Genomic DNA, 23,434 nt, shown 5'->3' on the forward strand with positions numbered 1-23,434 from the left:
TGTGTTCAATCACTTCTACTCTTGTCCCATAGGGCGCTTGAAACAACCGTCTCTTTCTTCGTAGCAAATGACAAGCTACACAGCCAACGTGCACAGGACTACACACGTACGCCTGATGAACACGTCTCCCATGTGTATGTAAACGTACCGGGACTAGATCCGAGTAATCTGCCCGAATACCCCGGGTGATACGCGTATTGAGGGGAACTAGGAGTGTACGATGTACGAGGCCAACCGTTGACCTGGTTTTGCATCTTGATGAGCCGGGAACCCTTTGCCCTTCTTAAAATAGCCTCGCAATCCAGATGCCAGGTTTGATTAGTCTTTCAACGTTTGTTCTCTGAAGCGTGTAAGACCAAAAAGTCCCGGTCGATCCGTTGACTTGTAGTACCAAGGGATATGCTTGCATACATCCCTGTGACTACCGGAGTAAACCCCGCTTGACTTTGTGAAAGTTTCAGCAATGTCAACATAATGTCGTCGCAACAATAACAATGCTCATTCACAGATGTGTAGGTCGAGAAGGGTATAACGTGTAAAAGCAGCCTCACAACAGAGGCTAGCTCGATTCTCTTCTCATATTGCATACCCAGACAGGTGTACGCCACTAACATGTCTAACGCCCATTTATACTCCGGCGCTCCAATGCATATAGAGAATGCAACCCAGTAGGAGAGAGCCCCATGTGTACGCCAAAACACCCCCTCGAGTGATGTAGAAAAAACTCGATGCCGTGCAACACAGAAAAGGCGGCAGAGTGGTTTGCACATTCCCGACAAAAGGGAAAACAATATAACAGATGAAAAGGGATATCGAGAAAGGATGTTTCGAAGCGAAGTATGCCGAAGTCGTGAGTGTGGGTCGAAGAGACGTGGTGTGCTTCTGATGGGATGTTAGTATTTAAATGGGATGAGATGGAGATGGTAGGAGTGACGTACGGGTGCATTTCTGCAGCGCTGCTACATCTCAAGAAGTTGTGTGGCCATTTGGGATCTCCTTGGAGCGGCCGTCGCCAGCCCAGACACCGCCGCCGACAGCCCTTGAGATGCCGACACCGAGGCCAACGGCAGCAGCGACGACGAGGAGAGCGATGACGATCTTAGCCCACAGTCTCTGTTTGCTGGTCATGTTCCGGAAGAAGGCACAGCCACGCTTGCGCTTGTACGACTTCCGCTTGTCCAGCACAGCCTGCCTCGTGGGCCACATGGTGCACTCCTTGACGCGGCCATCGACCGAGTGCTTGGAGGGCTGCTGTGTGGAGGCGACGGAGAGGGGCACGCCGCCCTCGAGGTCGTGTTCGTGGACGGCGACGCCGAGGTGTGTCTTGCTCTGGAGGGCCGTGTCGTTGAGGGAGTGACGCGTCTCGCGGAGGGCCTCCGGGTGCTTGTAAAAGGCCGAGTAGGGGTTGGAGGGGTCGGCCGCCCACTCCTTCTTGGCGAGGTCAGCGTCGGCGGTGGCAGACGACATATTTGAGTCGTGCGAGGGCGGCGAGCGTAGCGGCTGCGAAGGCGGAGGAAGGCTGCTTAATGGGCTGGGGGAGCGCTGGACCGTGGCGCCGAAGGTGACGGGCTCGTGCTTCTCTTTTGCTGCCATTGTGACGTAGGCAAGGAGGGTTTCACGCTGGCAGTGCTGGGGCGTTTGGTGTCTAAGACGTGAAGCGTGGGCTCGTCAGGAGGACCCTTTCGGCGGCAGGCGGGCGACAGCAGCTGCAGTGGCCGGGCCGGGCGGTGGTGCGACAATGGGCAGCGGGGGGTTCGCTTCACGACAGGCGCAGCATGGGGGAGAGGGCAGCGGTGGGTGAGGGTGAAGGCGTCGTTATCGCTTGCCGTGTGGTATCTGGTATCGTGGGAGATATGGCTGCAACGGGAAGGGGGGATCGCCGTCGACGAGGAAGGAGCGGACAGTGCACCAGGGGAATGGGAAGCCGCGGGTCGACCAGCGTGCGTCAGTGCGTTGGCTCGGAATACGGCAGCAGAAAACGTGCGGCGGCCTTGAAGCAGCGTCGCGGTGGGAGGAGCAGAGATATGAAGAGTTGTGAAGGAGCTTGCGCGCAGCACTGCACGCACGCCAGGCCATGCCGCCTGGTGGACACGGTCTGTGTGAAAGCTGAGAGTTCGGAGCTAGGGTCAATCGTCGGGCCCGCTAGGCCGTTCGCAGCCATGTCCCTGCAACTTCCCACCGGCTCGTCGCTCTGAGTCGAGCGTAGCTGTAAGACGTCCCTGATCTTCATCGCGTTCACTCGCCCATTCGCTTCCAGTACTCACGTCCATCATCATGGTTACAGCGCCATCCATGCCATGACATTATTACTGAGCATTCGCTTTCATTCTTCATGCTTTCCTTCCATACCCCCACCACGTACACACGCTGTACACGCATCCCTTGACGCCGCTGAAGGCCCGCTAGATTGATTGCCGCGTGCCTGGCAGGTCGTCGAGTTACCTCGCAACAGGTTAGCAGCCTCGCAGGTCTACAGCCGTGCGGCGCGACTGGAGTTTGGCTCATCTTGGCTGTTGAATCGCTAAGCCCCTTCTAGCTAAAGCGCGCATAAAACATACGCTGCATCCAATCTTTGAGCCGCCAGATGCACGCGGAGCACCTGGCCGAGAGCCTTGGTCGCAGCTTGTCTGTCATGCACCAACGCGCGACTTGCTGTTCTCGGTGCCACCTTCAACAGCGAAGCATTGGAGAAGGCGAACTTTTTTTTCTTGTTTCGTGCCCACGCTTGAGCAACCCCGGCCTTGCCGGTCGTTGAGCCCGTTCTATTGAAACGCATGGCCTACCGCAGAGGCAAACGTCGCGACTGTGCCTCTCGATCGAGCGCGCACATCGTCGATATAGCAGCGCTGTTACTCTGTAGGCGTCCCGAATGCCCACTGTTATCCTGATAAACTAGCGGCGTGTGAAACCGCTATAGCATCCACCCGAGCGGCGCAGCAAACACAGAGGCGAAATCTATGCACTGCTCCGGACCTCATACGAAAGCAGATACGCCTATACGCCCACGCGACGAACATACGATCTGGAGACGGGAGGCAGGCTCAGATTAGATAACGCACGAATGATGTGTACCGCAAAAAGGGTTCTGAAGCCCGCGCACGTGCGTTCCGCCCCAGCCAACATCGCGCTAATGCAAACTGCGGGCAAGCATCGCCTGTCCTACACAGCTCCTGTCCCTAGGGACCTATGGAACTATGATGCTGTCAAATGCGCGATGCGCGCCATAGTACCAACGCCCCAGACCGGCCCAGTCGTGTCACATGGTCGCCCACCGTCCGCGCTTGTTATGGCCATCTGGACCCAGCCTGGCGTTTGTATAGACTTGTCGATAGACTCTCCGATAGTTTTGGAGCAAGCCTCCAACACTTTGTGTGCAAGGTTATTTGTATTGAGCTGAAAAGCAGCCAGCCCTATGAATTACTACTTTTTTGCTTATCGCACCCGTCTCTAATGCTGCCCGATCAGAAATGCCGCGCCAACGCCATGCCATGCCATGCGCAACCATCAGTCTGCGCGTTTGCTTGCTTCCTTAGCAAGAGCAGCCGCATTACTAGCCTACGTTCTGGGCCGTGTACCCGCCCGCGCCCAATCAAAACTCCTGTTCCCAAGCTTCTAGTTTGCGCCAGCGATTTCTTCCCTCTTGATACCGGATCTGTCGCACATGCCCTTGAAGATTCCGCCTTGGTCGTACAGATTTAGCGGCGAGTCGAGCTCTGCAATCAGCCCGGCGTCCATGACGCAAATCCTATCGTAGTTGATAACTGCCGCATGTCAGTACGAAGTCGGCGCGCGGCAGGCAGCAAATGCACTTACTGGTCTTTAGTCGATGGGCGATGCACAGAAGCGTCTTGCCCTTGAAGCCATCCACGATCTGTTGGTAAATGTTAGCTCATGCATTCAACAGTACTGCTTGATGACGCAAAGCTTACCGTTTGTTGAATCTTCGCATCTGTCTCAAAGTCGACCGAGCTGGTAGCTTCGTCACAGACGATAATCTGAGATCCGCGGACGAGCGCGCGAGCCAAAGCCATCAACTGCCTTTGACCGAGGGAAAAGTTGAGACCCTCTTCCTCAACCACACTGTCGAGATGTATGCGTGCAGAGTGATCTTCCATGGTCTGTTCGTTCGAAACAAGATCAGCCTGTCGCAGGGCAGACCAGAGTTCCAGGTCAGAATGTTCGTGGAAAGGATCCAAGTTGGACCGAATCGTTCCTTTGAAGAGCGTGGGGTCCTGCGGGATGATGGCCAGCTTGGAGCGTAGATCATGAAGACCGATCTTGCCAATGTCTACACCATCAATGACAATGGAGCCACCTGACAGCTCTTGCAGTCGGAACAACGCCGACATGATGGACGATTTACCCGCTCCAGTGCGACCAACGACACCAATGCGCTCACCAGCACGGACATGCATGCTCAACCCCTTGAGCACCAAAGGTAGCCCATCGCGGTATCGCATCTCCACATTGTCGAAGACGATCTCGCCATGCTCGGGCCAGGTTGGTCGTACCTCACCCATGTGCAGAGGCGCTTCTTCTTCGAGTTGGCTTCCGTAGTGATGAATGCGCTCCGTGGAGTTCATGTTGTTTTCGACCTCAGCAAGTTGACGAACCGTAAACTGAATCATCTGCACAATAGTGAGAATGTACGAAAGGACCAGACCAGCGATGCTAGGATCGACGGAGAAACGGCTCGTAACGACGAGGATACCCGTTGTGAAGACGAGTAGAATACCGACAATGTCCAGACGGACACTCAGCCAGCGTTGATTGGCAAAGGTGAGGTAGTAGGCGCTGTTCATATCGTCGACAGCATCGCGAACAGACTTCGAGAACTGGTTTTGGAGACCGTAGGCGCGAATAGTCGGGGTACCCATGACAGCCTCGCCGAAGCGCGAGAACACTGTGCTACGAAGGACAGCTTCGTGACGTTTGACCTCGCGAGCAGAAGACCGGTAGAACGCCGCCGAGAACATGAACATGATGAACAGCGGACCCAACGCGATGGCGTAATAGTAGTAGTACGAGATGATGAGGATGAAAACACTGTTCATACACGTTAGCTCAAACCCTTTAACCTCGTATCCGGATGAACTTACGAAATGATCATAGCAAGCGTCAAAAAGTACATGCGCATCGCATCCGTGATGGTATTGTCCATGACATCAATGTCCTTGCTAAAACGATTCGTAATGCGTCCCAGCGGCGTAGTATCGAAGAAGGACATGGGCGCGCGCAGCACACGGGTAATAGCGCGGTGCAGCATGACTTTACCAGCTCGGGTACCGAAGATGGAGACCGAGAAGGAGAAGAAGAACATGAAGAGGGCTTGGCTGAAGCCAAAGGCTGCGTATGCACCAATGTATGCGCCCTCGGAGTAGCCGAATTTGTCGGAGGTCCAGTAGGATAGCCAGAGAGAGGTGACGATGTTGGCGCCTTGGGAGAGGACGAGGAGGATGAAGACAAGGGGGCCGACCCAGATTCCGCCTCCGGCTTTGATGTATTCGATCCAGACTTCCCAGCTGACGCTCTTGGTTGCGCGTTCTTCCGTCTGCATGAGGGCGGCCTGTTTCTTCTGCTTCCGCTGCTTCTTTGTGCTCTTGACTTCTGCTTCGACTTCGTCCTCGTTGACTTCGTCTTGCTCTTCCTTCTCTTCTTCCTTGGCGGTTGAGCTCATGACTTGCACGAAGTCGGCGTTCTGGGCCATGAGGTTGTCAAATGTATCGACGGCTTTGACTTCTCCTTGGTCCACCCAGATGATCCTGTCGCAACGGCTGAGGACATGGAGCTGATGGGTAGCTAGGATGCGGCACTTGTCTTTGAGCAGACCACAGATGGCGTTGTCCATGATGTGGCGACCAACGTGGGCATCGACAGCGCTCAAAGGGTCGTCCATGAGGATGATATCCGCGTTGAAGTAGATGGCTCGAGCAATGTTCATGCGCTGCTTCTGACCACCAGACACCGTGATACCGCGCTCTCCAATCTCGGTCGCGTCGTTGTGCGGTAACATGTCCAGGTCAGGACGGAGGGCGCAGGCATCCACGACTTGGTCATACCATTTCTTGTTGAACTCTTTGCCGAAAATGATGTTCTCTCGTACCGTAGCGTTCTGGATCCAGGCGTATTGCGGGCAGAAAGCACGCGAAGCACCAAAGACAACTTCACCACTAGTCTTGCGCATGTCTCCTGCGAGAGCCGCAAGCAGCGAACTCTTTCCAGACCCAACACCTCCGATGATAGCCACAAGCTCGTTTCGTCCAATATTGAGGTCCAGTCCCTTGATCTCGAAGGGCTTCTCCTCTTCCACAGCCGTCGCATCGGAAAGTGGTCTTTCTCCACCGCTCGCTGCGAGCTTAGCGTTTGCCTTGCTCTCCCTCTTCTCTTTTCTGGTTTCTGGCTTCTTTCCTGGTGGCCCACCGGCACCATCTTCAGCGTCTTGAGTGGGGTGACGCTCCCAGGTGAAGTTTGCGCCCTTCAGTGTGACCGCATCCTTGGCGTCGTAATCCCACTTTCCGCTCTCTTCAGCCTCTTCAGCTAGCAAGAACTCTTGGATACGTTTGACGGAAGCATTCGCGTCGATGACCTGACCGATGACGAGCGGCAAGAAGTTGAGCGGGATACGCATGGAGTTGAACAAAGCGAGCGAGGAGAAAATCGGCGCGGGATCGAGATTGGCGTTGACCTGGGAGTAGGTGATGAACGAGATCATCGAAGCGAATACGGGCATGGACATTCCGACGGAGAGGACGGCGTTTCGAATCGTGAGCAGAATCTGGATACCGTGAATCTCCTTCTTTCTGATCGTCTGGATGCGCTCCAAGAAACTGGTCTCCCAGCCGAAGTATTTGACGAAGCGAACACCTTGCAGAATCTCCTGAGTCAAGCTCACACGCTGATCGGTAATCTTGTTAATGGCAACTCTGCGACGGAACAGCGTCTTGACGGCGCGACCAAGTAGAGGCATAGCGATAAGAATGAGGCCAAGACCGGGAAGAGCGCTGTATGTCAAATTGACAAGTAGGAGCGCAGTTGTAATCAGAATACCAACGGGAGCAGTCCAGATCATGTGGAAGAAACCACTGGCTTGGTCGATACGATAGGTATCCGTAGACATCAGGTTGACGATTCGTCCGTTGCCCCAGCCCTCCCCGTCACCTGCCACACCTGCCGCAGTCTTTGGTGATTGTTTCTTCTCTTTCTTCTTCAGCATCTTCTTGTACCATTTCACTTGGGCTTCGCTTCCTGGCTTAATATCGGGTGGTGGTGCTTCGAGAACAGCCTCGCCACCTGCTTTGGCTCTCCCTGAGAGCTTCATCGCCTTGTTGAAGATGAGAGCAATCAATACACCTCTGGCCTCTCCACCAATCATCATACCACGGTACATGAAGTGGTTAGTAGCCAAACTTTGCAAGAACTGCATCGCAGTGATTCCAATGACCAGGCCGATACCCTCACCAATGTCTGGCGCCGGGGCTCCAGTTCGTTGCGCAACGTAAGCGCGAACAGCAAAATTGATGAGATAACGTAAGACGAACGGTGCGACCGCTTGGATGACGGATGCTGACAGCTGACATGTGCCTCCGATGATGAACTCCCACTTGAATGTGTCGAACATGGCACCCAGCAGGGGTCTCTCCTTGCCTTCTGCTCTCCGCCTCTTGAAAGCCTCTTCCAGCCTTGTTGCCAAAACCTCTGCACTCCTGTCAGGATTGACCTTCCAGATGTCGTTCTTCTCCAACGGCCGCTTGTAGCCCACTCTCATCAAGGGTTGCATCCATTGCCATGAGAGTCGGCTGAAGAAGCCTGCTGTGTATTCGGGGCATACATCGCGCTCCTTTGGAATCGGCGGTGGATTGTTCTTCAATAGATTCAGGCGTTTGTAGAATGGCTTCTTTTTCCGTACTGATCTTGTCGCATTAGATTCACTGTCGCTGGCTTCCGAGTATGCGCTTGTACTGGACTGCAATCGCGCTAGTCTGCCTCTTGCACTGTGTCCATCTCCAGTTTTTTCCACATCTTTCTCCGTTGGCTCAGTACGTATTGGCTCATACTCCGTCGGATTCTCTACTGCGGCCTGAGGATCCACGAGTCCAAAGTCCTTCTCTTTCTCGTTCTCATCCAACGATGACGTTGATGGCGACTTCGCCATGGCGGTGGTTCAGCGGCTGAATGCCGAACGCCGAAGAAGGGTCGCGGTGATCGTTGTGTAGGGCCGAAACAAAGTTTGGCAGCCGATGTCGAACGTCACTGTGAAGTCGCAGGGCGGGGGAGGATATTAGATGTTGGTGAAAAGAACGACTAACGCCAGGACTCACGCGGCGACATGTTTGCGAGTGGCAGGCAACGACTAGTCTATATGGCCTCGGAGCAGTCATGAAATCAGTGCATGCACCCGCTCAACATTTAGCGCGTGGTCTTTACCGGAGATAAAATTTCGCCAATGAACGGCTTCCGCGAACCGATGCATGTATAATCCGGGGGCTGTTAGCATCAGGAATGTTCGAGTCCCTCGGTACATAATTCGCCCCGATGACCCGAAAGGCTTGATGTTACTCTTCAGCTACTCCACGATGCTGCATGTTGGCGACGCGAGCGCGCCATCAGCAACAGGCGTCCATCATCCACGCGCAACGACCGTGTCTCGGCTTTGACAGTTCCTTGACAGCTGCTTAGAAATTAACTTCCGCGGATTCGATGTCGTAAAGAGCGTGTGGACACGCAGCCATGATCGGGCAACAGTGGGGCCATCGCTGCATGAAACGATGGCAAAAAGCTTTGGCCCAGACCCGACATGCCGACCTGTGGATTAGTCGCGCCCGTCACCTGTTGGCACAGACAAAGTTTCCCTTCAGCTGGGCGCACTGCGGCCGTAACTACAGTATTGGTTGAGAAGCGGGATGCGGGCATGTGTAAAGGTTGGCCCGTTGTTGTTGACTATCCATCTTGTCGGATGCCCACCTACCGGATCGACAACTAAGCGACTTCCAGATTGGCAGCATGCATCCGTCATATAGTAATATGATGTGTGTAACCCATAGCGCATCCAGATGTGACCTATCTTGCGACTGTCAGAATGCATGCAGCGCACGATATCTGACTGCACTGAGCATGCATATCGGAACAAGTGCACTTCGGGCTACACACGTGTGCGTCCATCGGCCAAACATCTCCGACGTAGTCATGAAGCCCGAATTGTCGCGTCCGATGTGGAAACCTCCTCTTGCTGGAAACGGCCCGTAAGCAACGTCGGGGGTTATTAAGGTCCGAACATGTGTAAGCACACAAATATGTAAGATGTATCATGGCTATCGAATACGTCGCGAACCAATCTTGGAACAGACTAATCAAGAACATCGCTTTACATCGAGCAAAGCGCCAGCAATCTCGCAACAGTTCTTCGTTGCAAGCGTCATGCTTCGTGCGTACAATCGAAGTCTCAATGCCACACTCTGGCGAAGGTTATTCTTGGGCCTCACTCAACATCGAGGCGTCGCACGCTGCAATCAGCACGAACCACTGTGAACACTGTTGGAGAGGGGTTGTACATTCAACAGTCCAGATGGTAACATTGAAAGATGCGTGGCCAAGTCAAAAGTGACCGAAGCGCAGCAATATGATGCTATTTTTATTGGGAGATCCAGTCCACCGGATGCTTCAGAACCTTCTGAATGCCGGGCCTAGCCGTCATAGCCATACGAATGATGGCGGAGCAGCGAAAGACGACCTATTTACAAGTATACAGCAGTCATAGCTTCAAATCAGTCGTACAGGGTATCGCAAGGAACTGACAATGTTCCTAGTTATCCACTCCTATGTGGACGTTCTTCTCCAGTCCAACCGCGGAAGTGAGCACTTCCTTCTCCTTCTCGCCCTTGAGGTTTGGCAGCTCTTCCATAGCCTCCTTGAGGATCGACAGAGCCGATTCAATCTCCTGCTCCGTGATAACAAGCGGCGGCGCAAGGCGAATAATGTTTTGGTGTGTGGGTTTCGCCTGTCCATCAGAGTCAGCACCATCAACCTCTTTCACATGCATAATCTTGAGGGCTCTTCCTACCAGTAATCCCTTCTCTTTGCAGAGCATGCAGAGATCCCACGCGCTATGTCCGTTTGTCTTGCTTTCGTCGATGACAATTGCGTTCAAGAGGCCCTTTCCACGAATGATCTTGATCATGGGGCTGTTGATATTCTTGAGGCCTTCTCGGAACTTGTTGCCTAGTGTCTCAGCGCGCTCAACCATGTTCTCCTCTTCGATGAGCTCAAGAGCCCGGATCGCGACGGCAGAGCCAAGAGGGTTCCCGCCATACGTTGAACCGTGAGTACCAGGTTCAATAGTAAGCATGACTTCTTTGGAGCCGAGAACGCACGAGACAGGGTACATGCCACCTGAGATGGCCTTGCCCAGCAGGACCAAATCAGGCTTGATGCCACTCCACTCATGGCAGAGCATCTTGCCTGTCCGCGCAATACCCGTTTGGATCTCGTCGCAGATGAGCAGGACGTTGTGCTTATCGCAGAGTGCCCTCACTTCCCGCAGGTAGCTGTCATCTGGCACCACGATACCAGCTTCACCCTGAATGGGCTCGACCAGGAAAGCAGCTAGGTTCTTTCCATGCTTCTCGAAGGCTTCCCGTACATCGTCGACATTGTTGTAACGGAGTGGTTTGCCAGTGGCGGGGCATGCGCTTCCAATACCAGGGAGGTAAGGGCCGTAGTTGTCGCGAGATTCGGGGTCAGTGGACATGGTAATGGCGGCGAACTACCAACATGTTAGCTAGTTTGGAAAGATGGGGCAGGCATGCATACTGTCCGTCCGTGGAAGTTCTCCTCTACCGAGAAGACCAGCGCCTCGTTCTGCGGGATACCCTTGACTTTGTATCCCCATTTGCGCGCGATCTTGACGGCCGTCTCGACCGCCTCTGCGCCAGTGTTCATGGGAAGGATCATGTCGAAGCCGAACAGCTTGGTGGCATACTCTGCAAAGCGCGGGAACACATCGTTGTAGAAAGCGCGACTGCTCAGAGTCAACCGCGAGGCTTGCTCAGTGAGGGCCTTGACAAGCTCGGGGTGGCAGTGACCCTGGTTGACGGCGCTGTAGGCGGAGAGAAAGTCGAGGTAGTGCTTGCCCTCGGGGTCCCAGACGCTGCAACCACTTGCTCTTGAAAAAACTAGCCTGTGTTAGTCATGCATTCCAGCCGTAACTCCATGGTTGCGTACCAATGGGGAGTGGGTGGTAGTTGTGCGCAGCGAAGTCGGCCTCTGTCTTGATGGCATCTTGCGACGACGCCGAGTGGTACTTGGAGGGATCCGGGGTGCCTGTGGGGTGGAAGGAGCGGGCAGTGGGCTTCAGCGTGGTGCTGTTGCCATTTGCCGCCGCCGTGTCGTTCTGAATTGCGCCAGGAGCCATGATGGTGGACGGTGGTGGTGCTAACGTGGGGTAGTGGGGAAGGGGATGGTTGCTGCGCTGGAGCGTGAGTTGAGGATGCAAGAGACGGAAGCAGCGGCGGCGGGCTTCTTATTTTGTTCCTTGGTTGAGGGTTGTGCCGTGGATCGCCTCCAACTGTACTTAGGAGACAGTCTTCGTAAGAGCAACTGGTGTTATCGCCTCAAGATGCCTTTAGAGGAACGCGACCAACGAGCGCCCTCGGCTGACTGCGGGTTATGCATATAGCGCCGCTGCCATTGGCTCGTGACGGCGGGACGGGCATGGCGCGCTGGATTGCTGCGAACACGCATGCGAAGGAGTCGCGGGAATGCGCAAACTGCGAGAGTGTGTGTTTGGTGATGAGGTTTGGCGATGGTGATAGGCATGGCGCGTGTTGCCGGTAAAAGTTACCTGTTCGTCTTCGTGTCTCGACGCGTTGCGCCATTTTCCCGCCTGTTCGAGCAATCACAGCATGGCAAGCTCCGACACCACCATCACGACATCGGCTGCGATAGCCTTTATTTGTTTCGTAGTGCAATCGCCTTGACAGTTCGTACGTGTCTGCGCCGACCGCCCAAGGGTTCTGACTTCACTCATGTCTGCATCGCGCACTTGTCGCAGAGCTGGGGTGCAGTGGGGACTGAGTGCCCAAGACGAGACTGGCGTCATAGCTAAAGCCTGGATTGCTGTACGGCAACGATAGCCATCACGAAAGTCAGCCTTGCAAATACAAAGATTCTGTCGCATGTCTTCACATATGATCAGTCGCACACTAGCCATATTTGCTACATTTCCACCATTGCGATTTACACGTCCATCCAGCTTGTCACGGTACACCACCATGTGTACCAAACCACCACTCAACAAGTCTTCCCCAGTTCACTGGATCCTCGACTGGGATGGCACCATCACCAAGAAAGATACACTAGACGCCCTCGTCAACATATCCGCCGCCACAAAACCCAGCTTTCCTACCCTTGACCACTGGAACAATGTATCGAAGGCTTACATGGACGACTACACAGCTACGCTGGCCCAACTCGCTCCTAATGGTACACTACCCAGCACAGTCTCCGCAGAGAAACAACTCCTTGCCCAAATGAGAGCTGTGGAACAACGCAGTCTTGATCGCGTATCTTCTTCCGGTATCTTTGCTGGCTTGACAAAAGATGCGATCGACGCCGGCGCAAAACAAGCTGTACATTCACGTGCTGTAGAGCTACGAACTGGGTTCGAGGGTTTCTTCAGACATATTCAGCACGACCGCAAGGAGGACGGATTCATGCTTCTCAGTGTCAACTGGTCTCGCATATTCATCCAGTCTTGCCTGGGCGCAGCAGATATCGTTGATGTGCCTACCTCTTCCATCATGGCGAACGAACTGGATAACATTGAGGTTGGAAAGCCATCCACCGGTAGAATCATCTCGACTACCCATGATGACGTAGGTATCATCATGTCGAGCGGTGATAAGCTGGAGAAGATGAAGCACACCCAACTCAAAGGCCAAACCGTGTACGTGGGAGATAGCTGGACAGACATCGAATGCTTGCTCGCAGCCGACCTGGGGATTTGCATCCGAGATGAACCCATGGGGAGTTCACAGAGGAAACTCGCAGAATCGTTGACGAGGCTAGGGGTCTCATGTCTGCATTTGAGCGACTACAAAGAGGCTGATGAATGGGGAGTTGTATGGGCGAGAGACTTTGCGGAGATTCAAGATTGGATTGCTAGCAAGTCAACGTAGACTTGCAGTTTAAACGAACACTACCGGTGTAATACATCCCATGTTTCAACTCCAGACGCGCTCGCTATGTTAAAACTTCGCTCAAGTCTCCGTCTCAACACCCGCTCCATCCCTCTCATGATGATGGAACATGTGTCCAACCTTCTTCTTTCCACGATCACCGACATGCTTCATCCATGCCAAAGTCCTTGGGCCTTTCCATTGCATCATGCCCCTGTGCTTGCGATGTAGAGCGTGTGCACTCTCCCTGTAGTCCTTCATCTTGCTGATAGGACCGCTGGTACCGTCTGTACTCAGTTTCGAGTCGATCCTTTTGCCGCCATCCTGAAGGAAGTCTGGGACAAATTTCTTCTTTTCAGGGTCGTCACCGTCATCCTCAGAATCCGAGCTGTCGGAGGATGAGCTGTCATTGTCAGTCTCTTTGTTGTCGTTGATACCGGGCTTGTCAGAGCCTTCCGAATCATCCCAGTCGGTCCACTCATGGTCATTGGTAACTTCGAGAACTTCCATGACGTTGGAGATGTGCTTGTCGCCCTTTGCAAGCTTTTCGTGGTATCCTGATAGGCCGGACCAGAACGTCAATGTTACTTCGATCTCGCCAACCTTCTCACCATATGTTTCAAGCACATTGTTTTCTGCGCGCTTCAAGTCGCCACTCCAGATAGGGATGCGTACTGTCTGTTCTTCGTTGTCGGGGACATCTTTAAGCCAAAGGATACCAAAACCTGGGGTGTGGTCTCGGAATGTGGCGTCTTGTCGGAATTCGAACACCAATGGCGCACAGTAGCGGGCCCGCACAGGTAAGCGAATGCACTTGTCCTTGGTAGTAGTCCAGATAGTCGAGCCATCCTCTGAGTGGACTTTGCCATTACGCCCCCGCGAATGTAATTTTGCACGTTCCAGTGGAGTACGAACCTTGAGTCGAAGAGGCTGCAGATGTTCTGGAACGTCAATAGCCTTTATGCGGGGATTGATGTCCACGGTCCCGTAATCCCAACCAAGCATGCTTCGTGGTAGTTCGACTTGCACGCTTCGAAAGACCATGGAGATTCTGACCCGACCATATCCAACTCCTCCAGCGAGTGGAAACATGTGATTGATCTGACTGCGCTTTTGAAAGACCCTTTCTAGAGGCAGGTAGACGATTCCAAGCAAGGCATCGTCTTCGTGCACACGAGCATCCCGAACGGCAACATGTACTTCAGTGTTGCGAACATCCCGGATAAAGCGCTCGCAGCCAGCGTTGAAGAACGGTTTCGAGTTCTTTGGCTTGGTACGTGTCTTGAAGATCTTCTTGTGGTTGAGGATAATGGTACAGTATGAAGAAGGTAAGCCGTCGCCTTCTTCCTCTTCGTCGGTTGCCTCCGCGTTTGCAGAGTCTTTCTGCTTATTCAACGTTTCCAGTTCCAAGCCGGTGATTTGGTGGATCTGGATGCTGAGTATACCCGAAGGGTAGTCTTCGGAGGGCGGAGACGCGATAATGAGCTGGTCTTGCCGAGCTTTGAACTCTTCGGACTTTTGCTGTTCCACTTCATCGCGATGGTCTTCACTTGCCTCTCGAAGTTTGTTCTCTGCCTCCTTGTACATCTTCTTTTTCAGCTGGTCTATGTTCTTGACATCCGGGTCCTCATCTTGCATCGCAAGTTGGTCATCAGTTATTCGGGTTTTGGAGAAGTAACCCAGGCTCCAGCTCAGCTTTCCCGGCATCTCGTCCCCGCGTTTGAGGGCTCTGAAACCGTCCTCGCGATCGTGCATTTTGCCGTTGGTCTCGTCGCTCTTCATCAACTCTTTGAGGTCGACTTCGATACGTCCCAGGTCGTCATCAGCAGTTGAACGGTCAGAATCCCACAACTGTAGCCTCAGTTTCTCGTCGACGTTCAACTGGTCAAAGGTGACGCAGACGAAGCAGTGCTCATCCCAGTGCGGATTCATGTTATCCTGGAGAACACGTGTTGACCACAGCGGCTTTCCGAATTTGGCCCATCCCACGCTCACGTAGGGATCTGCAGAGCCTCCAAAAGGACCGATCTTGGTATCGCCGTGTTTGAAGTCAAACGCGTACTTGATGCGCACCATGATAACTCCCTGTGCAAGGGTATCCTTTTTAAAGTCGTCGCCCATCATCATGTCCTTGAGGTCTAGAGTCAAAGATTTAGGCGCGACATACTCAGCCAAGGCTGCATCCATGGATGACTGCACGAAGCTGGAGATCAAAGGTACATCCATGAGGTTCGGGCCCTTCTTTATAAGCGGCACACACGAGAGAGTGACCTTGGGTTGCCCCATGAAGGACATGGTGCAAATCGAGAAGAACGGAGGATCAGGGCACAGCTGCAGACGGAAGCGCATAACACCAACTATACCCGCGAGGTCGACCCAGACAGCTAGAACACGTAAGCAGTTGAGCGCTTAATGAGAATGTCAGACTTACGTATCTTGAAGTTACCTGGCATGTAGAACGCCAACAGTATGTGGGCATGTTTGGCGCGCGACTTGATACCCTTGCCCGTGGATGGCCTGTATGCGAATGCAAGTTCAACGTTAACAAAGTCTCCGTCTTCTGCTTCCATGTCATCTTGCTGTGGATCGTCATTTTGGCCATCGCCATCGTCGTCACTTGTTTCGACAGTCCGGTCGCCTTTCTCCTCATCCGGAGACTTTAGGTTTCCATCGGAGCCCACTGATCTGGCAGCTCCGCCTGTTGGAAGCCATCGAACGCCGAGGATGCGGAGGGCCTCACTACCTTGGCCAAGATCTTCGACAGCCACCATGCGAACCATACTCGGAAGAGAGGCTTGCATAACATCCTACAAAAGTTAGTGTTTATACTTGGTTTACTGTCGGTCACGTACCTCAAGTGTGTCTGAAATGCTGGTAAATAGATCCGGGTTGATCAACGGCCATATTGAAGCCATCAACGAATTGAGCCATTGTGTGCTTTCCGCAGTTTGGGTCTTGGCCAATCTCTGGCCCTTTTGTCGCTCCGCCTGCCAAATCTCGACATCCCAGACGTTCTTGATCTTGTTTTCTGACCACTGTCGCATGAAGAGTATGATGGCTGTGGAGACGAGAGCCATAACACTGAGTTCAGCAGCCTTCCATGCCTGCCTTTCCCAGCCTGTCGCATGACGCGTCGGCCAAAACAATGTGTTGACCAGCATCAAGCTGACCGCAGCTGCTCCCACGCCAACAGTCACAGCCTGCATGTACACGGTTGTGATCTCGCCTCGTGTCCTGTCGAACGACGGAGGTGGAAACAAAACTTGCATACCCGTATGCGCGTCTTGCGATTCCTGCCCCTCGTTTGCGAGATGCTCGTCGCTCTTGTTGATGGCGTCTTTACCGGTCATTGTGCGTGGATCGGACCCTGCAGCGCTCGGGTTCTTTGCGGTACTCTTCAGCTCTCGGTCGGTATAGTCGTGAATCTTGATGGGTAGATGGGTGATGGGATCTGTGACTTCGCGATCTGCACCGTCGGCTTTGAACTTCTTCATATCCTTCCGGGCCTGCTTGGGATCTGACGATGTCAAGCCGTCCTCCGTTGTATCCTCGAGTCCATCTTCGTCGCCTTGGTCTTTGGCCAGATTCTGGTCCTTCTGTTCGGGTGTGTTCTTTCCGGCGTGGTCGTCTGCAATTGGCTCGTCTTGCTCAATGTTCTTGTTCCTGTTTGGGTATGGCCCATTGCCGTCGTTGTCCAGCTCGACGTCTCTTCCATGTCTGAAGACGTTGACGGCGTCCCCTAGCCGGTCGCGTGTGCTCGGTTCGTTACTGCCATCTGGATGGCCGTACTCGTCTTGTCTTCTTTGCTTCTCCTCCCTGTATTTCTGGACCGTAGGTATCGGGTTATGGGCGTTGTGTGGCCGTCGGTAGTCCTTACGCCGGGCCTCTACGTCCTCGACACCGGACATGATGAAGCAGCGCGGACTGGGTTGTGTCGGTAGTGGTAAAGGTGGTTCGATGAGCAGCGAGTGGCTGACCCGGCCAATTAGTGGTTGGGGGTAGTGTACAGTCGTGAATTCATTAGTCGTGTGAGATCGTGAGTCGTGGGAAGGCTTGCGAAACCTGTCGCATTGGCAGTGGAAACAGGAAAAGCGCTAATACAGGGAATGTTCTGCTCTGATCGCAATTGACGTAGGTACAAGCAAGGGACATGGGAAAAGCCCGTCTTGCATGATCCACTTAGCGCGCTGGCCTTGCATCGTCTGCACTTGCAGCGCCGAGGATCCGGGATGAAGACTGGCCCCGCATGATGCCCGTGCATGATGGTCTGCTGGTGGTGCTTTCTGGCTGTGACGTCACAGCTGCCCGCACTTACGCGTTCGTCAGGCCACTGCCACCAGCCACCACCGCCGCAATCGGCAGCATTATTTTGCGGGGGTGCCGAGAGCCGGGCGATCCTGGCGGTTACCGCACGACTTTACCTTAGCCTCCGCTTAAGCCTCACTTGCAGCTTCTAGCATGCTTCAAATGTGTACAAATTCCTATTTCCAAGGCTTCTAGACATCGAAGCTTACGCTTAGTCCATAGCCAACGCACTTCAAGTCGTCAGCGTAACCACGGCAGACCACCGAGGAGACACAAGTGGCATACTCGCACCAAGGGTATCATTTTAACTTCTACTATGCTACTGTGACCACGTCTTGATCAATTGCTCCATATCCGCACTTGCTTGTCGGCGCCACCACTTCCTACCCTTTCACCATCCGGACTCCAATCCAGCGCAAACACCTGGTCCTTGTGTCCTGGCAGGTCCTCCTTTAGTTTACCAGTCCTCATGTCCCACACCTTCAGAGTCGTGTCTTTGCTGCAACTCGCCAACAATCGGCTGTCGGCGGAGAAGCAGGTCATGTATACCGGCCCAACGTGCGCTCTCAATGTGTTGAGGAACTTTCCATCTCGTGCCGACCATAGTTTTACGTGGTTGTCCCATGCTGCAGACGCCAGTAGGGCACCGTCTGGGGAGAAAGTGACTTGGTTGATCTGCTTTTGGTGGCCTGTCATTCTGGTGACTGGCTTCGTACTGGTCAAAGGCGTCCATAGGATGATGGTGCAATCTTCCGAAGCAGTCGCTAAGCGCTCTACTACTTCGCCGTTGATGGTAGCGGCCTTCTCAAAGCGCGCTTTGGCTTTTGCGAGCTTCTCCTCCGGGCTAGACGGTACCTTGCGCGTGTGGTCGTGATACGAGGTGCGCAGGACGAAGTCGGTAGAAAGAGCGAGATGGTTGACCCAATGCGCATGGCCTGATAGCGTGTTCACGAGTGTACCTGTTGCCGCATCCCAGACTTTTATGGACTTGTCGTGAGAGGCGGTATATATCCGTCCAGTACCACCCCACTTCACGCACGTCACATTGCTCTTGTGACCAGACAAGGCGTAGTCGATTCTGCCACCAACCGCATCCCAGACTCTTACTGTACCGTCTTTTGATGACGACGCGACTCGCGGCCGACCAGGCTCTTGCAGATGGTAGGGCTCCCAAGAGAGTGACGTGATGAAACTGGTGTGACCTTTGAGAGCACCCCCAATCTGTTTCCCAGTGCTCGGGTCCCATATCCGCACTTCGTTGTCGTAGCCACCGGAAGCAAGTAGAGAGCCGTCAGGTGAGTAGCTGACTGCAAGGACCCATCTTGAGTGCCCCTTCATAGTATGCACTGGTGTTCCTGTATCGCAGTCCCATATCCTCACTGTCTTGTCACCGCTACCACTTGCCATCCTGCTGGAGCTGACTGGCGAAAAGTTCACTGACAGAATGTTGTCTCCGTGACCCGAAACCGCGGCTGAGCAACGCGAGACTGCCTTGACGCGGAAGACTGCCTGCGGCGCATACTGGAGCACTATTTCGTTTTCTGCCGACGCTTTGCCAGGCTTGACCAGGGCATTGTATAGGTCGTCCTTGTCGGCAAGCGCTTCGGTTGCGCCGTCTGGGAAGAAGCGGTACGGTATCTGATCGTCGGCTTGGTCTTTGAGGTTGTTGAGCAAGAGTTCGAGGTTCTTGGTGGACGCTTGCGATAGCGGTACAGTGAGTACTGGGATACTCCCACTTTCGCCAGTGGCTTGGTCGACGAAGCGCACCCGTACAGTGCCATCAGGTATAGTAGTGTCGATGTCTTGTTGCTCGCGCGCAAATTCGGCTTGCGCGCGCTTCTGGCGCTTTGAAGGCGGCGGATACTGGGTCGCCATAGTTCAGATATCTCGCAGTACGATTTTCGAGTAGGTTACCAGCGTGGCAGAGCTGTTTCTTACTTTCGAAGGCCCCGCTGCTACCGTAAGAAGGGAAAATAATTTCTGGGTGTTATCGATAACAAACGCGCTAGCAGTCTGGGAACAGTGGGGCGGCGTGCTAAGCTGTTCCCTCGACGCGTCTCCTTCCTTCCATCTCGTCTTTCACTCACGCGGGTCCAAACTGCTCCAGAGCTGGAGTTGGTGACGTCCCCAATTACTCAACGGCTAATCTCGCAGCGCTAACCATCATGTTCCAACGATCCAGGCCTTCAACCTCGCAGAGCAACTCGGTGTCTACATCGTATGGGTACTACGGATACGGTGACTACAATACGACTACTACGTCCCGACCAGGCACTCGCAGGAACACAGGCAGACCCTCAACTGCGCGACCGAGGACTGGAGCCTCTACTATCGCTAGGGTCGAGGCTCAGAACGTTGTCTGTGCCATTGCCGAGTCCCGTGGTATCTCACCCACTGTTGGCTTGGCTCTTGTGAACCTCGACACTGCAGAAGCAGTACTCTGTCAAATCTGCGATAGTCAAACCTTCGTTCGAACAGTTCATAAACTTAAGGTCTATGGTCCATCCGAGATTCTGATCGTATCTACTGCGGCGAGCCCTAGATCAAAGCTCTTCTCGATCGTTGAAGAAAACCTCGAAGACATTGGAAGTAAGCTGACCCTGCTTGATCGCCGCTACTGGGCTGAGTCGACCGGATACGAGTACATTCAGTCCTTAGCGTTCAGAGAGGACATCGAAGCAATCAAGATTTCCGTCACTGGCAACTACTATGCGGTGTGCTGCATCGCAGCAGTGAGTCCTTTGTTTGACTTTTGAGTGCTGTTCATAACCCAATTCACAGGCACTCAAGTACATTGATCTCGGCTTAGGTATGGTCTTCTCCGCTCACTCCCTTCGCATGAGATACGAGCCATCTGAAGGATCGATGATGATCGATGTGTCTACCATTTACTCGCTTGAACTGGTGCAGAATCTCCGCGATCCGAAGTCAAGAGATTGCCTATTTGGTCTTCTCAACGAGACATTGACACCCATGGGAGCGCGCCTTCTTCGGAGTAATGTCTTACAGCCACTCACGGAGGCAGAGGTACTCAACACACGGTATGCTGCAGTCGACGATATGACCAAAAAGGAAGAGTTGTTCTTCGCAACCCGGGCAGCGCTGAAGAATTTCCTCGATGCCGACCGCATACTGACTGCGCTGATTGTCACTCCAAGCAAGACCACTCTGCAGACAACGGAACAATTCATTAATCACGTTATTATGCTCAAGCAATTCGTCAATTCCGTAAGCCCGGTCTTCGAAGCCCTAAGTGGAACTGCATCTGTCATGTTGAACAACATCCGCGAGATATGTGCCCCAGAGAACGTCGCACCTGTCCAGGAGCTTATCGACCGTGTCATCAACGAAGACACCACATATGCAAGGCAGCCTTTGGAACTCAGGAACCAGCGCACTTATGCCGTCAAATCTGGGGTGAATGGGCTGCTTGATGTTGCGCGTACGACTTACAAAGAGGCTACTGAAGATGCGTACCAGCATTCAACAGAGCTCAGTCGTGAGATACAGTTCATCGTGTTCAGTAAGCCCGCTCACTAACTTCGTGAAGAGGAGTACGATATTCGGCTAGACCTCAAATACGATACGGCACGCCAGTTCTACATGAAGATCGCAACAACCGAGCTGGAAGGCAAAGCACTACCACCGATATTCACCAACGTCATTCGCCGCAAGAACAACATCGAATGCCAGACTTTGGAATTGATGAAGCGTAATCAGAAGGCATGTGGCCACATGCAGTGATTCGGGCTTTGCTGACGTATCAGATCGCCATGTCGCACCAAGAAGTCATCCTCATGAGTACAGTCAAAGTTGAAACAACGGTGCTCCTGCTCACTAACTATTATCAGGCGATGAAGCGGTCGAGGCTCTCATCGATGAGGTCCGCAGTCATGTGTCTATCATGTTCAAGATCTGTGAAGCAGTCGCGATGCTAGACATGGTGACTATGCCTCGACTGCCTCTCATGTTGATGTGGCTGACCGAGAGTAGATTGCGGCCTTCGCCCATCTGGTCACAGTGAATAACTACAGTGGGTAGTATCCGTTCCATGGCGCTAAACGCAAGTCAGGCTGACATCTCTTCAGCTCAGCCGCAGCTCACCGATACGCTTGCTATCGAGGCCGGGAGACACCCGATCAAAGAGAAAATCATGAAGAGCAAATTCGTCCCCAACGATGTTTATGCTACGCAACAGACGCGGTTCCAGATCATCACTGGTTGCAACATGAGTGGCAAGAGCACTTATATCCGATCCGTGGCTTTGATGACAATTATGGCTCAGATCGGCTGCTAGTACGTTTGATTTGATTACAAACTTTGAATTTTCGAGTACTAACTACTTCCAGCGTTCCTGCTAATTATGCCTCATTTCCTATTCTGCATCAGCTGTTCGCTAGACTGGGCATGGATGACAACATCGAAACTAATGTTTCTACCTTCGCCGCGGAAATGAAAGAGATTGCTTTCATCCTACGCAATGTTGATCGACGTAGCTTGTAGGAGACTGATCGATGAGTGGATGCCAAATCATTGCTGACAAAAGGTAGAGTTTTGATCGATGAGCTAGGTCGAGGCACCAGTACCAGAGATGGTCTGGCCATTGCGTTAGCTATCGCAGAAGCCCTCGTTTCGAGTCGCGTATGTGAATATACCCCATTGATGCCGCGTTCTAACGCATCACAAGGCTCTTGTTTGGTTCGCAACCCACTTCAAAGATCTTGCGACTATCATGAGTGACCGCGCTGGAGTTCAGAACCTACACCTGGCAGTTGAGGTGAGGGCGTTTCCAATCTTCTCAGATCAAACCACTCACATCCTCAGATGGAAGACGCACACAGCATGACGATGCTCTACAAGACGGCCCAGGGAGTCGTCCAAGAGATCCACTATGGTCTAACGCTTGCGCGTGTGGTTCCTTTCCCACCCGGGGTTGTGGAGCATGCTACCTTGGTTGCACAACAGGTCGAGCGTCATATGCTGCGAAAGAAAAAGGCCTCCGAAACTGTGCTTAAGGAGAAACGACGCAAGCTCGTGCTCAATCTCAAGGAGCATCTCGTTCAAGCACACACTGGTGTGTTAGAGGGAGAGGTTCTCACTGCATGGCTCAAGGAATTACAAAAGGAGTTTGTGAATCGTATGACTGCCCTAGAAGCTGAATCTGCAAACGCAGGTCAGGAGAGTAAGGACGAAGAGATGACAGACAGGAGCGGGCTGAGTGAAGAAGAGCGACCTAGCACGTCCGCCAGTCGGTCGGTCATATCGATCGACTCGCATACTAGCTCCACGGATTCTGATTCTACCATTCGGGCCATGTCAGAAGTATCTACTCTGAGAGCAGTCTCTAGTAACGAGCGTTAGCAGTAAAGACCATGTGCTTCTATGGCTGCTAGTAGCACGGAGAAGGGCTGCTACGCGTGTAGGCAAGCTCAGTATGATCAAGATCAGATCTCAATAAGATTGAGGTTGCTGATATGCCTCTGTAAATAACCGAAGTCACCCGTGAATAGACCCCGAACTCAGGCGCGAAGCCTACAAGACTTGCAATAGAGCCACAAAAGTTGATCCGGTGTCGATCTTGCCGACCTTGTGCCTGGCCCACTTAGCGCGTGAAGCATCGGATTCCAGGGTCATGATTGGAGCGCGGTGCAAAGTGCGGGGGTCCTTATCGCTCCTTCTCCGACTGAATCACCTACTTCGGACGGAACAGCTCCAGGGCTGCTGTCGGACCTTGCAACCTTAGATAAGCGATCGTATACAGCTCCTCATCGCGGCAACCGTCCTGTCGCTCGTTAGAGCGCGCTAGGTGAACGCATGCAGTGCAACCAACCCAACATTTTAGTACCCGGCACCCCGGTGCACTGCTGCTCGTCACCCAAAGGCTACCCCAGCCTGCCGAGTCGGCCCCGTATGGCATGGTCTTAGCGTGGCGCTCACCAGCCGCGCGACCATCAGCT

At 53.4% G+C, this 23,434-nt stretch overlaps 7 protein-coding genes across 7 annotated transcripts; 2 read left to right on the top strand and 5 right to left on the bottom strand.

Moving 5' to 3' along the window:
* Positions 1-966: 966 nt before the first annotated feature.
* J4E93_007386 (uncharacterized protein) lies at positions 967-1,593 on the bottom strand (the record flags this gene model as incomplete). The annotated part of the gene is made up of 1 exon (XM_049345296.1): positions 967-1,593. One exon carries the CDS (start codon positions 1,591-1,593, stop codon positions 967-969), a length of 627 nt encoding a protein of 208 aa, XP_049197526.1.
* A 2,019-nt stretch (positions 1,594-3,612) lies between these two features.
* Positions 3,613-8,152, bottom strand: J4E93_007387 (uncharacterized protein; the record flags this gene model as incomplete). The annotated part of the gene is made up of 4 exons (XM_049345297.1): positions 3,613-3,761; positions 3,814-3,871; positions 3,930-5,046; positions 5,100-8,152. The coding sequence occupies 4 exons, from the start codon at positions 8,150-8,152 to the stop codon at positions 3,613-3,615; spliced, it is 4,377 nt and encodes a 1,458-aa protein (XP_049197527.1).
* A 1,647-nt stretch (positions 8,153-9,799) lies between these two features.
* Positions 9,800-11,407, bottom strand: J4E93_007388 (uncharacterized protein; the record flags this gene model as incomplete). Its single annotated transcript, XM_049345298.1, has 3 exons — positions 9,800-10,759; positions 10,807-11,168; positions 11,218-11,407. The coding sequence occupies 3 exons, from the start codon at positions 11,405-11,407 to the stop codon at positions 9,800-9,802; spliced, it is 1,512 nt and encodes a 503-aa protein (XP_049197528.1).
* An 859-nt stretch (positions 11,408-12,266) lies between these two features.
* On the top strand, positions 12,267-13,172 carry J4E93_007389 (uncharacterized protein; the record flags this gene model as incomplete). The annotated part of the gene is made up of 1 exon (XM_049345299.1): positions 12,267-13,172. The coding sequence occupies one exon, from the start codon at positions 12,267-12,269 to the stop codon at positions 13,170-13,172; it is 906 nt and encodes a 301-aa protein (XP_049197529.1).
* Positions 13,173-13,253: 81 nt separating this feature from the next.
* J4E93_007390 (uncharacterized protein) lies at positions 13,254-17,080 on the bottom strand (the record flags this gene model as incomplete). Its single annotated transcript, XM_049345300.1, has 3 exons — positions 13,254-15,556; positions 15,604-15,979; positions 16,025-17,080. 3 exons carry the CDS (start codon positions 17,078-17,080, stop codon positions 13,254-13,256), a joined length of 3,735 nt encoding a protein of 1,244 aa, XP_049197530.1.
* A 736-nt stretch (positions 17,081-17,816) lies between these two features.
* J4E93_007391 (uncharacterized protein) lies at positions 17,817-19,352 on the bottom strand (the record flags this gene model as incomplete). Its single annotated transcript, XM_049345301.1, has 1 exon — positions 17,817-19,352. One exon carries the CDS (start codon positions 19,350-19,352, stop codon positions 17,817-17,819), a length of 1,536 nt encoding a protein of 511 aa, XP_049197531.1.
* A 290-nt stretch (positions 19,353-19,642) lies between these two features.
* Positions 19,643-22,838, top strand: J4E93_007392 (uncharacterized protein; the record flags this gene model as incomplete). The annotated part of the gene is made up of 10 exons (XM_049345302.1): positions 19,643-20,191; positions 20,259-21,000; positions 21,049-21,189; positions 21,329-21,420; positions 21,471-21,510; positions 21,566-21,773; positions 21,827-21,976; positions 22,028-22,118; positions 22,165-22,254; positions 22,302-22,838. The coding sequence occupies 10 exons, from the start codon at positions 19,643-19,645 to the stop codon at positions 22,836-22,838; spliced, it is 2,640 nt and encodes an 879-aa protein (XP_049197532.1).
* Positions 22,839-23,434: the final 596 nt, after the last annotated feature.

Source organism: Alternaria ventricosa (genome assembly GCF_023758065.1).
Source record: "Alternaria ventricosa strain BMP 2768 chromosome Unknown scaffold_13, whole genome shotgun sequence".
Classification (NCBI taxonomy): domain Eukaryota; kingdom Fungi; phylum Ascomycota; class Dothideomycetes; order Pleosporales; family Pleosporaceae; genus Alternaria; species Alternaria ventricosa.